Source organism: Gymnogyps californianus, chromosome 6 (assembly GCF_018139145.2).
Source record: "Gymnogyps californianus isolate 813 chromosome 6, ASM1813914v2, whole genome shotgun sequence".
NCBI classification, from domain to species: Eukaryota; Metazoa; Chordata; class Aves; order Accipitriformes; family Cathartidae; genus Gymnogyps; species Gymnogyps californianus.
This window is the reverse complement of record NC_059476.1, coordinates 38,615,944-38,630,404: the sequence shown is the minus strand read 5'-3', so window position 1 is coordinate 38,630,404 and position 14,461 is coordinate 38,615,944. Positions and strand designations below refer to the sequence as shown.

The window sequence follows — 14,461 nt, the reverse complement described above, 5'->3', positions numbered from 1 at the left end:
GTCATACAATGTGGCACAGAGGAAAGCAGTTTGCACTTACAACTCCACACAAAAAACACAGGGGAGATCAAAAAAATTGTTCCACTGGCTCAGAAAGACAGGGCAACTTGGCCAGCTTCACTTGACTGACATAGTGCCAAGGTCTGACAGCCAACAGCAGCTTCAGAGCATCATGCAAACGCTCTTAGAGGCAACACGGAAGTGTAAGAACTTGCAGCAAGGTGATTGTCATCACTGCCTGCCAGGTAGGAAGGGTTACAGGGGAAGAGAAAAAGAGTTTCTTTGCTCTTCAGGAAAAAGGAACCATGAACACCGCCCCTGGAGAGGCTTGCAAGGTAGAGCCTCGCAGGCATAGCAAAAAGGGAACCTAATACATTTCTCCAGACAATTTTGAACTTGACATGTATTTATTTGAAAGCTCCCTCACAGAAAAAGAGGGAAGAGAGGTTAACCAAATGAATAACAAAATTGGTAGAAAAAGCAGCATCTGAACACTGCAATGCACGCTGCTGTTTATCCTTCATAGGGTCTTAAGAATGCAGTGTTACATTAAGATTCAGGCAGCACCACCTGCTCTTAAAGTGCTGCCGGTGGGACAGGACTCTATTACCTGCCTGGCTCCTAGGTATGAAATAGCTACTGCAAGAGAGTTTGTTGATGTTGGTATACAACAGTGTGTATCAGGAGAGCAAACAAACATCACCCTTCCCTTCAATGTTAGCATTCAAGGGCAACAAAAGCAGCAGCACTGAGATTTGAGTTTGAGGTTTGTGGCATGCCATCCACCCCCAGCAGAGACCACGTGTGCACCGGTGGTGCAGAGGAGTGAGACAGCAATCTTCCAGGGGTACAGACTAACAAGACCCACCGGAGAGCCCATACTTCAGGGTACAAGTGTAGACTCTTATTTTACTCCTTTTCCCACATTGTCTCTAGAACAACATTAAAGAACGTGCAGCAACAATTTGTCACAGCATTTTCTTGCTTTCAAAATAGGGACTGTGGTGCTAGATGTCAAAGTTTTCAGTTCTTCTGGATGCCAAAATGGAGGACTTCTTAAGCAACTGATCCAAGCAATTTGTCTAGGGAGGGCAGCAGCTCATCTGTACACAGCAGCAGACTAAGGGCTACTTGGAGGAAGAGGGTTTGTCAGAGTTGCTGAATTAAATTTCAGCAGTGATTAAAGGTAGGTCACAATGACTAACAGCTTCCAGCCTCTCCCCTCTGACTTTAAAAAACCCCAAGAGTTGGCTGTTTTAAAAACTGGCCAATCATAGATTTTATTTTTTTTTAAACAGTCAATGGACATGATAAAATCTTCTGGCACCAAACGTCTCAACCTAACATCCCATAAAGTCAGGACAAAGTACAGTCTGCTGATTCCCAAAGTTAATGAACAAACAATACGTCACCATGACAAATTAGACCACAGCCATTCAAGGGCCCAGAAAGAAAGTAACAGAAGCTTAAAACTTCAGTCTTCCTCTGAAACAGCACTTGAATGCAATATAGAAATATACTGACACCACTTGGTACCTTTTAGGTTGCTGGGCATTACACGCCCATATGTATTCTTATCTTGCAACCTGCCACGTCTCCAGATTTTGTCAGCCTCCACATGGAGCTACTATGCTGGCCAAACAAAGGCAGATCTTTGTTAGACCAAATATCTCTACCTCTACCTCAGCACCTCAACTGCTCCCGAGATCCCCGTGTTACGCAGCTAGGCATGGCAGCAAGACCTCCATCCGAGCTTCTTCAGGAAAGCTATTATCTGCATCACCACGGCCTCAGTGATGTAAGGTCAAGAAGAAACAACCTAAACAAAAAGAAATGGAGGAAACTCAGGAGACAGCTGCCACACATAGAATATTCTCTTCTCAGCTGGGGAAAATAATGTTATTCAAGAGCACCAATTCAAAAATTGAATAGTTATTTATTGTTCCAGAAGTACATTGCTCTTTTATACATATTTCATAAATGATACAGGATTTTACACATGTTCAGTTTTTGTTTGTTGTTTTGTTTTTTTTTTAAAGAAGGACTTTTCTCCATGCTCCCTCCCTCATCCCAAACACACACCAAGGATTCAGCTACAGGATCATGTTCATTTTTTTTCCCTTTAAAACTCACCACACAAACAAGATAAAACAGATAAAAAAAAAAATCACACAATGTAATTAAATTGAAAGACAGAGGAAAACGGGAAGGGGAAAAAAAAAACCTAGAAACATGCACCCATTCGGTCCAACATGCCATTGAGTGAGAAGAGGCAGCAATCCCAGCTGTGTTTCCACATCTGCAAGGCACCTGGCGTCTAGTTAGTACTGATTTGTTTTTTTCTTTCCTATTTTTTTGTTAAAACATGGTTCTCCAAAAAAACCCCAGAAGCCTCTTTCCATGACACAGTGAGGAGTAGAGGTGAAACATCAAAAAAGTAGCCAGCCTTTCTGTATATAAAGCTTAGTGCCCTTCTCCCACCTTCATCCTGTCTCCATAGTATTTATCAGCAGGATGCTAAAACAGACTGACCTGCTTTGAATGAAGAGATGTTTTATCTGCTTAGAAATCAGCCAGCCTTAGCTAGAAGAGAGGGCAATGGGTTGACTTTCCTTCCTCTATTTCTTTTAGCTAAGAACAAGAGATGTCATTAGCCACTCCTAAGAAATTCTGACCTGTGGGCACAAAGTTCATTTAAAGCTACTTAATTAGGGGAAAGTGCTAGAGAACTGAAGTAGTTGTGTCTTGCACTGTAAGAGCCCTAGGCTTTCAAAAAGCCTCTGGGCAAGGAAAACGCTTTGACCATGAGACCTTTTGTCCTGTTACACAAGCAGTCAAATATCAAGTTTGATTATTCCATGTTCCAAAACTGTTCATTTAAAAGCAGGAGTCATGATTCTGCAACAGTTTCATAATCCTTTAAACCTTCATAATTTCATAGTCCAGGTGGCTATCAGATTTGGGGTAGGAAGAGGGGAATCTCCCTCCCTTAAGACTGAATATAAAAAACCTCTCATGCAATGCTGCCATTGATTTCTAGAAGGAGCTCAAGGGCATTGGGACGCAAAGTTTATATAGTTATTATGGAATAATCCAAAATATCAATTATCAAATGTCCAGAAGAAAACTCATTCCTTCTCTCACTTGGCTACAACCAATCTGTGCTACAAATAAGCAAAGGAGGAAGTCAGTGGAGCACATGGGGTGGGCTGGGAAGGGGAAGCTCACGGTTTTCCAGTAGAAAGCAGTCTTGTAGTAACTTTATAAAAGAGACCAGGTCTGATCAGAAGTGTGCGTGTTAATGGCGGTGGAGCGCAAGTTCTGATCACCAGCCAGAGCTCCAGGTGGCTTGGATTCTTTGTTCTTTTTTTTTTTCTCCTTTTTTTTTTTTTTGAGAGAGAAAGAGAGATCTGAATCAGGTAAAGGAAAATTTAAAAAGCTAAGCAGGCTGCTGGTGTCTTATCAAGAGGCAGACCCTGCAAAGCTGGAAGAAGACACCCCTACACCCCAGCATTACATTCTTTTCATGAACCCCCCCCAATCCTGTATTTGTACACAATTGCCATTCAGACAGTTTTTAAATGTGACCATTTGCCAAGCCCTTTTCAGAACTAACATTCCACAATGTCCCATCTTCAGATTTAAGAGATTCCCCCCCTACAGTCCTTTGTCTTGATTAAAGGTAAAAACCCTCCACCCCCACACCACCTCCCAGCTTCCACCTGCAATGCTTTAATTAAAAAGGCAAGAGCTATGAACAGGTTTTTTGCCGGGGTTCAAAGCTTCTTTGCTGATCAGTCCTTTTCATCAATTTGCTGGATGGGCAGGTGAACCTGCAGTGGGTCTCGAAGCCTCTTAAGGTCCAATTCTGCCTAAAAGTAAAAGACACACTATAAAGAACAAGCTCCCGATACACCTTCCCCAACAGCATTCCCCTTTACAGAATGGAAAGCTTTTCTGCATTTCCTTGTTTTTCCAGTCCAGAAGGGAAGCGTTCAAAAAGTAAAACAAAGTCACAGGCTCATATTTGGAAAAACCACTCTCAGCACTTAAAGACATTTGCTCTGTACTTCTCTAAACTTGTTTACATGCAGCCACTTAAAAGGAATATGGTAGGGAAGATTTGATACCCATAAACTCACTGGAACCGGTTTTCTTGTTTGTTTGGTTTTTTTTTAAATAAAAACCCAACTAGATTAATGGGAACGGTTGCTTGTAGAAGAAAAGCTCCATGAAAATACCACCCAAGGGTATCTGTATTCAACATGCCATGAAAAAACCCAGAGGTCTTTCTGGGTTTTCTCATGAAACCAAGAAAGCCTAGCCCTGATCTCTCTCTATTTCTTGCACAGCTCCTTCTCCAAGGCAGGGGGAGAACACATCTTGCCCTGGATATCCTACACTGTCATTTCCAGAGCCTGGGAATAAACAGAGAATTATATGGAGCAGTGAAAAAGAATGTGGTAGCTCTGCTTTTTCTGCTCATGCCATCCTTCTGCAGAAAGGCTCTCAGAAACACAAGGAAAGATCTCCGACTCCTTTGTCGAACAGATCCCACAATGTGGACAGTCTGCCAAAAGCGTTGGTCTCCAGAATATGAGAAATCTGCCCCCATTGCCTCTAACAAAACAGCTGAATTTTTTGAACATTATTTTCCAGGACTGCAACCCAGTGCACTGAAGTGCTATGTCATGAAGACATGAACTGAATGGATGCAAGTCTTCATTCCTCACTAAATCCATCTGGTGTGTAGGAGCTGAGAAGAAAGGAAATCTTGAATTAGGCTCCTCTGAGGCATGAAGTGCCTGAAGCAACTCAAGATTTGCCGGTAGTTTCTAAAAGGCCCTTACAGCGAGATATAGGCAACCGTTTCATGTTGATTTACGCATCCAGCAGTTCTATTCCTGGGCATATCAAAGCCATTTCAGTGATTGCACTGGGGCTGTGACAAGAAAATGGGCTGAAAACTTAAGATACATCATCAATTCTTGTTTGAGGTGCATCTATTAATAGCAGCTAAGAACTAGCAAGCTGTAATTTCTTTGTCTTATTTCTGGAAAAATTCTTGTTACCTGAGCAATTGCATCCTTGAGTTGATTGTATTTCTCTAGATCAAATCGTGTCTTTTTGGCTCCTTTATGGAAAAATAATAAGTACTGTCTGTCTCTGGCATCTGGATAAACATATTCCTAAAAAGAAAAGAGGAGAGAAGATAGGAATAAAGCCACAACAGGACACAACACAGGACACCATTAGCACAGTATGTATCAGGCGTGTTTGGAGGGGACGGCTAGCTTCTGTCAGCGAAGGCACAAGACCAGACAGCATTGTCTAAGCTCACCCAGCCAGCAGCTAAGCCCCCACCCAGTCACTCACTCCCCTGCAGCCGGGTGGGGGAAGAGAATCAAAAGGGCAAAAAACAAGAAAAACTTAAGAGTTGAGATAAAGACAGTTTAATAAGTGAAGGGAAAAAAAAAAAAACCCATAAGAGCGATGCAAAAGCAATCACTCACCACCTCCCACCAGCAGACCAATGCCCAGCCAGTCTCCGAGCAACAGCTACTTTGGAGAAACTCCCCCCAGTTTATTGCTGAACATGACATTATATGGTATGGAACATCTCTTTGGTCAGTTCAGGTCAGCTGTCCCGGCTGTGCCCCCTCGCAACACCTCACCCATCCCCAGCCTATTCCTGGGGTGGGGTGGGGGAGGGAACGGGTCAGGGAGGAACAAGAAACAGAGAAGGCCTCGATGCTGCACAAGCACTGTTCAGCAACAGCAAAAACATTGGTGTGTTATCACGACTGTTTTGGTCACAAATCCAAAACACAGCACCATACCAGCTGCTATGAAGAACATTAACTCCATCCCAGCCAGACCCAGTACAGTCAGGCATTTGCTTCTCTACTAGTATGTTACACTCCAGCAGTGAGTTACCATCACCTCCCTCCTGTCCTAAATGTGTGAATCCTTCCATGCAGAGAGAATAAAAACTAACACATTTCAGGGTTCCAATGCTGACAAGTTTGTGGGGAGAAAGGGAGAAAAAAAAAGCTATAAATACCAGAAGAAAGCCCTGGTAAGATGGCCCTTACTCTCTTTTTCTTAAGGTCATAAGCATGCAATGGCTAATTAAAGCAACGATCATTGCTCATGAGTTCATCTCTCAACCAAGCTATGCAAGCAAGAACAAGAACCTAATACCAGAGCTTTTGCCAGGGATACTCTACTGCAAAAAGTTACAGCTTTTCAGCGCGTGCAGATAACTCAGGAGCAGCAGAGCTGTTCACACCAAATCCCACATAGCCTCTACAAAGCATAGGTCTGCCTGCTGAAGTTAACTCTCCCTTGCATTGGAACATCACACAGCCTCTGTGTCTGGGATGCATCCAATGATCAGGGCTGTCAGGTGGAGAAAAGCTGCATTCATTCAGAGTCATGCCATCCCTGTAACACTGAGATTTTAAAGTCTGGCAGAAGTAGTACTAATTGATACAGATGACAATTAAAACATCAAATCTGATTTCAAACATGGCAGAAGTTCCAACTGCACTTGGCAGAAACTATTGCAGCAGCCCTGACAGGAGCACACGTGTCCTCAGCTCCTGAAATGATGCAGCTGACAGACCCCGGGACACCACAGCGGAATACCTGCAGCATCTGTTCTGCTGGTCTTGTGACAGTAGAGACTGTTTGAGCCCTCCCTCCCTCGTTATTTAGATAGGATTATGAAGTTGAAATGGGAGTGATGAGACAAACTATGTACTAGAAAATCCACACAGAGTCTGTCACAACTACAAGGATCCAGAGAAGGATCCTTCATCTGGATGGGAGGCCAGATCCATGAAATACCTAAAAAAAAAAAAAGCATTTCCAACAAGATCCCTGAACCTTTGTCTCTTGAAAAAGGCCAGCACCTCACGTCAGAGAGTTGGGCTTCCTTGAAACTCAGAAGGTACTTCATGCACCCATATTTTATTTGAGCTGATAAATCACAGCACTTGGAGGCCTCCGGTGCAAGTCAATGTGTTTGAGGCTATGTGCGTGTGCGTGCAGAAACCATTATCTATCAGTAGATGAACCTGTATAGCTAAAGCAGTCAATCACCAAACATACATAAGCATTTATGGTAAGACAACCAGGAAATCAGCAGTGACCAACACCAGAAAACCCCTCAACCATACACTGCCATCCTGGACAGCAAAATTAAACCAAGTGGCATCTAGGTTCCAACAGGATAAGAAAGGGGCAAAGCTACTTCTAACAGGTACAATTTTGCTATTTTTCTAGGGAGTAGAGCTCAAAGGAAGTCTTCTACTGAAGTGTCAACGTCAGCACAACAAGTCCTACCTGGCGAGTCATTACGAAATAAGCATACATTGCCATGGCACTACCATAGGTGATGAAATAGGTGACTGGTTCCATAATGTCCCAAGAATACTCCCACCAGGTGAGGCGGGCCAGAATCCCAAACTGAGTGGCCATGTAGGCCAGGCCTCCCCACAACACCAAGGTTGTCCTCTTCTCTGCTTTCCTGCTGAGCTCCATCCTTACCTGCAGAAGACAGAAGCACATACCGTGTATTCTCAAAAATAATTATGTTAATATCATTGAGGTAATGTAAAAATAGCACCTTGTATTTATATTAATGTTAAATGGTTTGAAACATATGGTTTGAGTCTAGATTATGCAGACAAAACTAGACTTCTTTTCCATCAGTATCTTGTCATCATCCCTATTGTACTCTGAGAATGCTCTGAGTGCCTTGCAAAGGTGTTTATTTCTCTACATTCAGAGATGTTCTGTTGCATTAGCCCCAGTCTTTTTTTACTACCAAGTTCATTTCCGATTATATAAAGCAAGGAAACAAAATCTTTCCACAGAAACCAGAAACAGACATGGTTTCGTATACAATTAGTGCATCTTCTGCTTCAGTGATCTTAAAACTATTTGAAGCATGCCAGGGACCTAATTAAAACCTTGAAATAAATTAAGACTGCATTTGGAGGTTAAGTAAAATACAATGAGAAACTTCTTACTTTTTCTAGCGGTGCTAGTTGCTCCTTCAATTCCTCTAGTCTCTCTATCAGCTCCTTCTCTTTGTTCAGCTGGTGCTCCTCAATGCACAAGGCGGTATACAACTGCTGAACTAATGTCTTGACATCATTCAGCGTCGTTGCATTTTCATGGCTTAAGAGCTCTAGGAAAAAAAGAGACTGCTTTATATGCATGTATCCACAGAACTTCTCGTATACTCTTCAGAAACTGCTATTAGTCTGCACAGGAAATGTATGAAACTATCTTTTCAATAAAGAAGCCTTTGGAAGAGCTCCAGCACTCTAAGACAATGCAATTTCTTCAAAAGAAAACCAGGCTTTATTATTGGATATTCCTAAAATTTGATAAGAACAAGGAAAAGAGATACGTACTATTAAGCTTGCCAGATATCAACAGCTACTTCTAATCCATATTTATATGCAAGACTTAAAGACAAATGAACAGCTAAACCAGTATGATCCATCACACCAGCTGTCAAGAGACAGCCAGAATTCCCACTACAGACCATCAGCAACCATAGTTATTGATGATGGCAACTGAACATCTTGGGTTAGTGGCCCCAAAACATGCAGTCTTATGATAATTATTTTGAGTACCAATGACAGGAATTGTTTCCCAACACTCTGTGGGCAGACCCCTGCTGTGCTGCCTACAGGGCAATGAAATTCTCCCTCACAGTATTTAAATAAAGACACTAACAGGGCCACTAACTGAAACTGCCTTTAGCCTTGCATTTCAACACAAAAATGATTCCTAAAGGAAATCAATTTGTAAAAGAGTTGTGACTGGTGGTATTGTATTACACTCTCTATATGGAAAAAAACAAGTGACAAAGTAAAGCAAAAGAACTTGACATTAGCCAAATAAAGAAATAAATCTAAAGAAATTAATTTCTGTAGCATCCTTGGGCTTGTACCTTAGGTTATCTTCTCAAAATATGGTTTTACCAACGCATAAAAAGCTATGGACAGCTTAAGTTTTAACACTAGCAGCTCAAGGGAAAGAAGTGACTCAGTTGGCTGTGCCAAGGCACACAAAGCACACCATACTCCCCTCCCAGCTAAAGGGCTCCTGGTTCCCCTATGAAGAAAAAAACCCCATGTGTTCCTACTGAAGTGACCATCAAAAAGTACTTAGTATTTAAGGTTACAGTGTTCTGGTATTTCCATTTCGAAATACATAGGGTGATTTTGTAAAAATGGAAAAGCAATAGCTGAAAAGTTTAACAGAACTAATCTCAGTGCCTATGTACAAGCACATTCATTTTAATACAAACTAACTATAGAAATCTGCTTGGCAAATGAATGAGAGGCAGCAAGTTCATGTAACCTAGGTGAACCCAGAGCTCACCCACCAGCACACAATGGGTATATCATACAAGCGAGCTAACCAAAAAACATACTGACTCACTGACAGACTTTGCTCTCTCGAACATTAGGTAAGTGGGATGTATGAATTGCCTTACCTTGGGACAGCAATTGCTCCAGTGCAGAAATAGACACCAGGTCTGCACTCTCATTTAGCTGTATTAAAAGTTACAGACTAGACCAGCTAGGCTTGATAACATCACCTGCTCTCAGGGGCTAACGGTTAGAAGAGATACCTTGTTAAAATCCTCACTCCACTTCTCTGGCTTACAATGTCTTGTAAGTGTGTGAAAACACCACATTCAGGACACAGAGCAACAGGGTGACAGAGCAGAGAGTAACTTTTTTGTATGGGCGATATCCAGTGATTTAGGTGCTTTTAAGGAGATTGGAAAAAAACATCCCTAGTGGAGGTCAGTAACCCACAGATAGGGGAGAGAAATGGCATCTCACCCAGTGCTGCACTCCCAGTTCCAGAGTCCCCCACAGACTAAGGACAAGTGGCTGCACAAAGTTCCCCGAGTCAGAAATTTCTTTTTTACTTGGTATTTTTATATTGTAAACAATGAAATGCTAGAATACATTTTTATTATTTTCCTTGCAAAAAGGTCCTTGGAAGCTAACTACAACTACAGAGGAAGATGGCATATATCAGCAGATCTTCCTAGAAGTCAGCCACCCAGGGTAGTCTCAGACCCAAAAGATATGGTCAGTCTCCTGATTTTCGACAGATCAACTTGCTTTAACATGTTGCTTTATTCAGGCTGGGCAAGATGGTAGAAGGAACATTAACAGTTCCCTCACAGCTTTTGCCTTATGAATGATTTTGTTCATTATCTACTGCTTGAAGTGAGGCATAAGAGACAAAGGCCCAAACACTAGGGAAAACATCCAGATAAATAGGGGAAGGTATTTCCACCATCTAACCTCAACCGGACATGCAAGTCAAGTTATAAATCCTTCCTAATTTGTTTGCCTGTGTACAGGGCTAAAAATTCTTTTTAGAAAAATACCACTTGCAAACTTCACATTATTGCCTGCAACAATAACAGAACAATAAGGTAGACAAAAAACTCCCACTATCTGTGAGCCAAGCAACAAGCAGACCAGCATTTCCAAAACTAGTCCTTTTGTTTAAGTCCTCAGAGGTAAGCATAGGCACGCAAGAACCTGGTGCTTTAGGAAGCCTATAAAGTTGCCTAGGAGAAAGAGTAGACAGTAGATGAAAATACCAAGTTCCTGCCTCCAACAGTAACTCTGGAGTGTCTCAAAAGCTTCTTGCAAGTTTTCACATCTTGAAAATTACACAAGTGTCCAAAGCCCATTATTTGAAAGGATTTTCTTATTGATTCAGAATAGGTTGGTTTCCCTTTCTATTTGATTCTTAGTAATGCAACCTTGTAAGAGCACAGTTTCATTTATTTCAACGTTTGTTAGCTAACAAGGTTTCAAGATTTACTTGCAATATTCAAAGTACCACACTAAAAAGGAAACAATGTTAACTGTCAGGTGAGGGAACAATTTATTCTTCCAAATCAGATAATATAAGTTTCAATCTAATTCCCATTTTGTATTGTACTCCTTCAGAATGAGTTAAATTAAATTACTTTTCAGTAATAAGAAAAAAATTCAGAAAAATTTAGAAATTAAGAGAAATTACATTCCTTCATTTATTCCTCTTATGGGGGGTACTGGCTTTGAGCAGAATGAACATTTGCTTTTCATCACTGACTACTCCAATTACTTGGATATCACTACATTAGACTCCAAGGGCAGGATTAGAAACTGCAAGGTTTCCTTTAGAAATAACACTTCATGTTCTTGAACAAGTTAATAAAGCATGCTGCAATTAAACAGGGAACCGAATACTGAAATTTATTTCTGATCTTTACCAGAACCAGGCTGGTTTACCTCTCTTTGGTGGTCTAACATGATACGTGACATCGTTAATGATCAGTTTGAAGTCATCCAGCAGAAGCAAATCTATGCCTGTGGAGGAGGCGACACGTGTGCCATCTGTAAGGCAAACACAGACAACTTATTAAACAGTAGAAACAAAGTAGCTAAACACGCTGTGGCTAAATTGTAATGCCATCCCAAACCCAGTTGTTGAACTGCTACGTTTTCCCCACAGACGACGCTCTTTGTCAAGATGGATATATATACTGGGAGACCTTACATGGCAAGTACTAGCTGAGCTACATCTGCAGCTGCTTTTCTACATTTGTGATACTTGGGGTCATCTTATAAAAAGCAGTTCCCTTCATCCCGCACACTTTGAATATTTTACTATGTTTTGCAGTACAATCCACTTAAGTGACCCTCATCTCTCCCCACTGGCATTAGAAATTATTTCAATCTCTGGTATTGGACAGCTTTGACATCACTAACCTAGCAAACACCTCCCCTCCCAGGCCAAGACTTAAGAAAATACCCGCTTTGATAGCACTTTCGTAAGACATCCTAACAATGTTTCAGAGCTTTGGTGGCTAGCAGACACATAGCAATTGAGCAAAACATTGAAGTAAGAGATTAAGTGAAACATGACTCAGTTTTCATAGCTAAGGAAGATACTGTTTCCCTTGTACCACCTTTTACACCCAATTCCTTACAAATCAATTAGAACCTCTACATAGGTTGCATAGCTTGCATCTTTCCTACCAAATAGTAGGAAAATCACTAAAACCACCTCCATTAGGACTGATGCCTATAAGCTAAGCATTAGGAGTGTTTTCCTCGTCCTTCACTCTACAGTCATATTTCCTTGGCAGACCTGACTACACAGGGATAGCTAACAGTATTCTTACTCTAGGAGTGGCATTTGTACCTTCTACTTTTTCAGGAATGTCGAAGAACTCACACCATAGCAAACTTTTACTTAAAAAGCAAAAGGCTGGATAAAAATAGCTGGCAAGAAAGTAAATCAATTAGTTTGTAAACAACAGTACCTGCTGAGTAGATTGCAACCCGATCAATTCCTCGGTCCTCTGCTTGCAGCTGTTGTAAGAACACACCAACAGAGTCTGAGATAGGTTTAAGCGTGAACTGGCAACGTTCACGCCGGGATGGAAGATTCACAGAAATCACAGGTAACCCGTTTTGGTAAACCACCGTCACTTCTACAAAGAAGACAAATATACAAGTTTATAATTGAAAATTAACAGATCATCTTGTTATAGTTCTGTATTTGTCCCATGGAGAAAGAGGCAAACATGGTTATGAGGTGAACATAAAACAGACTAAATTTTTGGTTCGTGTTTTATCAAGAGATGTGTCCATCAAAGAAAAACTGAGCCATGTCAAAGGTTTTCACTCCCATTAACTTGGCAGTATTTGCTAAACTTTCTGTGCTTTGTGCAAAAATAAAAGATACTTACTCTAAGCACAATCACGTTTATACTAAAGGCAACGTGACATCTAAAAGCCACAACATGGCAGCACAGCATGTTTCGGTTAGTTTTTGAGAAAGTATTTTGGACTATGGAAGACAAAACACTGTGCAATTTATCAGAATTTATAGCCCACAAGACAAAGGCAGACTGCATATATTAGGAAACATCATGGAAGGACCTACTTCAAACCTGTTTATTCTTGTTTAGTTCTGGTTTCCTCCTCTTTGTCCTGAGGCACCAAATATTTAAGAGAGCAGTCAGGAGTATGAGGTTGTAGGAACAGCACTCTGAGTTTAAGCTTCAAGGTCATTTCATCTAAAATTCATGGGATCAATACACTTTGTACTTCAGAAGATAGACATTACTTCTTAGGTGTAGATAAAACAACATTTGCCATTTCTTTAGTGCTGTCAGGAGCTTTTACAAGAGCATTCTTAAGGACTTCAGTCCATCTTTCTAAAATTTATGGTAGTGACCTGTATGAACTGTAAGCTAGTTATTATTTTACTACCAGAAAGACACCCCACTCTGTGTGCTTCGGGATATCCATACGTAGAAAAGAGAAGTTAAAAGTTTGTATTCCCTAAGCCTTCTACTGAGTCACAGTCAAAATTTCCCCTAAGTGCAGTAGTTGCTAAGATATAGCAGCACACCTAAAAATGATTCACTTTGGATTGCTACGTATTTTTGTTATGTAAAACCGTAAGGTCTTTTTTATTGCACAGATCGTTTGCCATGTCTCAAGGATTGTGCAGTCGCACCCACCCACACTGCATCTGGCTTAGTGTTCCCACCTGTTGTAGCTTTGGCCAACTACATGAACCACATCGTCTACCTAAACTCATCTAACTCACATATTGACATGCCAAGTCAATTTAAGCAGCTAACATCAAAACTAGCTGGTCAAAGAAGTCAATGCAAGTAGAAATAGAAGCAAATAATAGAAGCAAATAATGTAATTTTAACTACTGAAAGGAACTATTTCTCAGCATGCCACTGTTCAGAAAGTTTTGCCACCAACAGCCTTTACACGTCCCCTTTCAGTGATTTGCTGCCAGGTGATGAACTCGTTTATCACAGGATCATTTGCATATTAGGACAAGTCTTGGGGCGACATGCCTTTCTGAAAAGGGAGGCTCATGTACGTTGAGAAAGGATGCACCAAGTACACTTTTACAAAGCCAGAAGAGTTCTCTCAGGCTTTTGAGTTTACTGTCACATGCCTTCGTGAATTGAATCAAGCATACAAAGGCTTTTTCCATCTCCTAGGGGATTGCTATCCAGTGCTGACAGAGGTTCTCATGTCATCTTTAAAGACTAGGTGGAAGTGACCAAGTATGGACATCTAAAACAAGTAAAGCATCCCAAGAGGCCCCAGTATTTGGAAGCCTATAAATGCCTATTCTCAAGACTCAGACACCTGACAGGATTTTAGTAGCTGTAGTGTTTTGAAGCTTAAAACTCATGAGACAACAGTCAGATATTTACTGAAAAAAATAAGGCAAACTGCCAATTTATTTGGACAGTTAGACAGAATTTCAAGCTCCTTATCAGCAGCTGTTATGACACCAGCTATCAGATTTTTGCATTCTTCCACTCAAGTATTTGAGAAAGAGACTGGTAAGAAATAGATTGGTATTAGCT

The 14,461-nt window shown here is 41.1% G+C and overlaps 1 protein-coding gene across 3 annotated transcripts in view; it reads right to left on the bottom strand.

The window, feature by feature from the left end:
• Window positions 1-1,925: 1,925 nt before the first annotated feature.
• MCU (mitochondrial calcium uniporter) overlaps window positions 1,926-14,461 on the bottom strand; it is a 96,663-nt gene continuing 84,127 nt past the window's right edge. For 2 of the 3 annotated variants that reach the window (XM_050898921.1, XM_050898922.1), the window contains exons 3-8: window positions 12,374-12,544; window positions 11,337-11,441; window positions 8,040-8,200; window positions 7,351-7,554; window positions 5,073-5,189; window positions 1,926-3,868 (exon numbers count right to left, since the gene is read on the bottom strand). In XM_050898921.1, the coding sequence (XP_050754878.1) occupies window positions 3,752-3,868; window positions 5,073-5,189; window positions 7,351-7,554; window positions 8,040-8,200; window positions 11,337-11,441; window positions 12,374-12,544 (875 nt within the window). In that variant the 3' untranslated portion in view covers window positions 1,926-3,751. Of the gene's footprint in view, window positions 3,873-5,072; window positions 5,190-7,350; window positions 7,555-8,039; window positions 8,201-11,336; window positions 11,442-12,373; window positions 12,545-14,461 lie in introns of all 3 variants that reach the window. The other variant, XM_050898923.1, reaches the window with a different exon arrangement.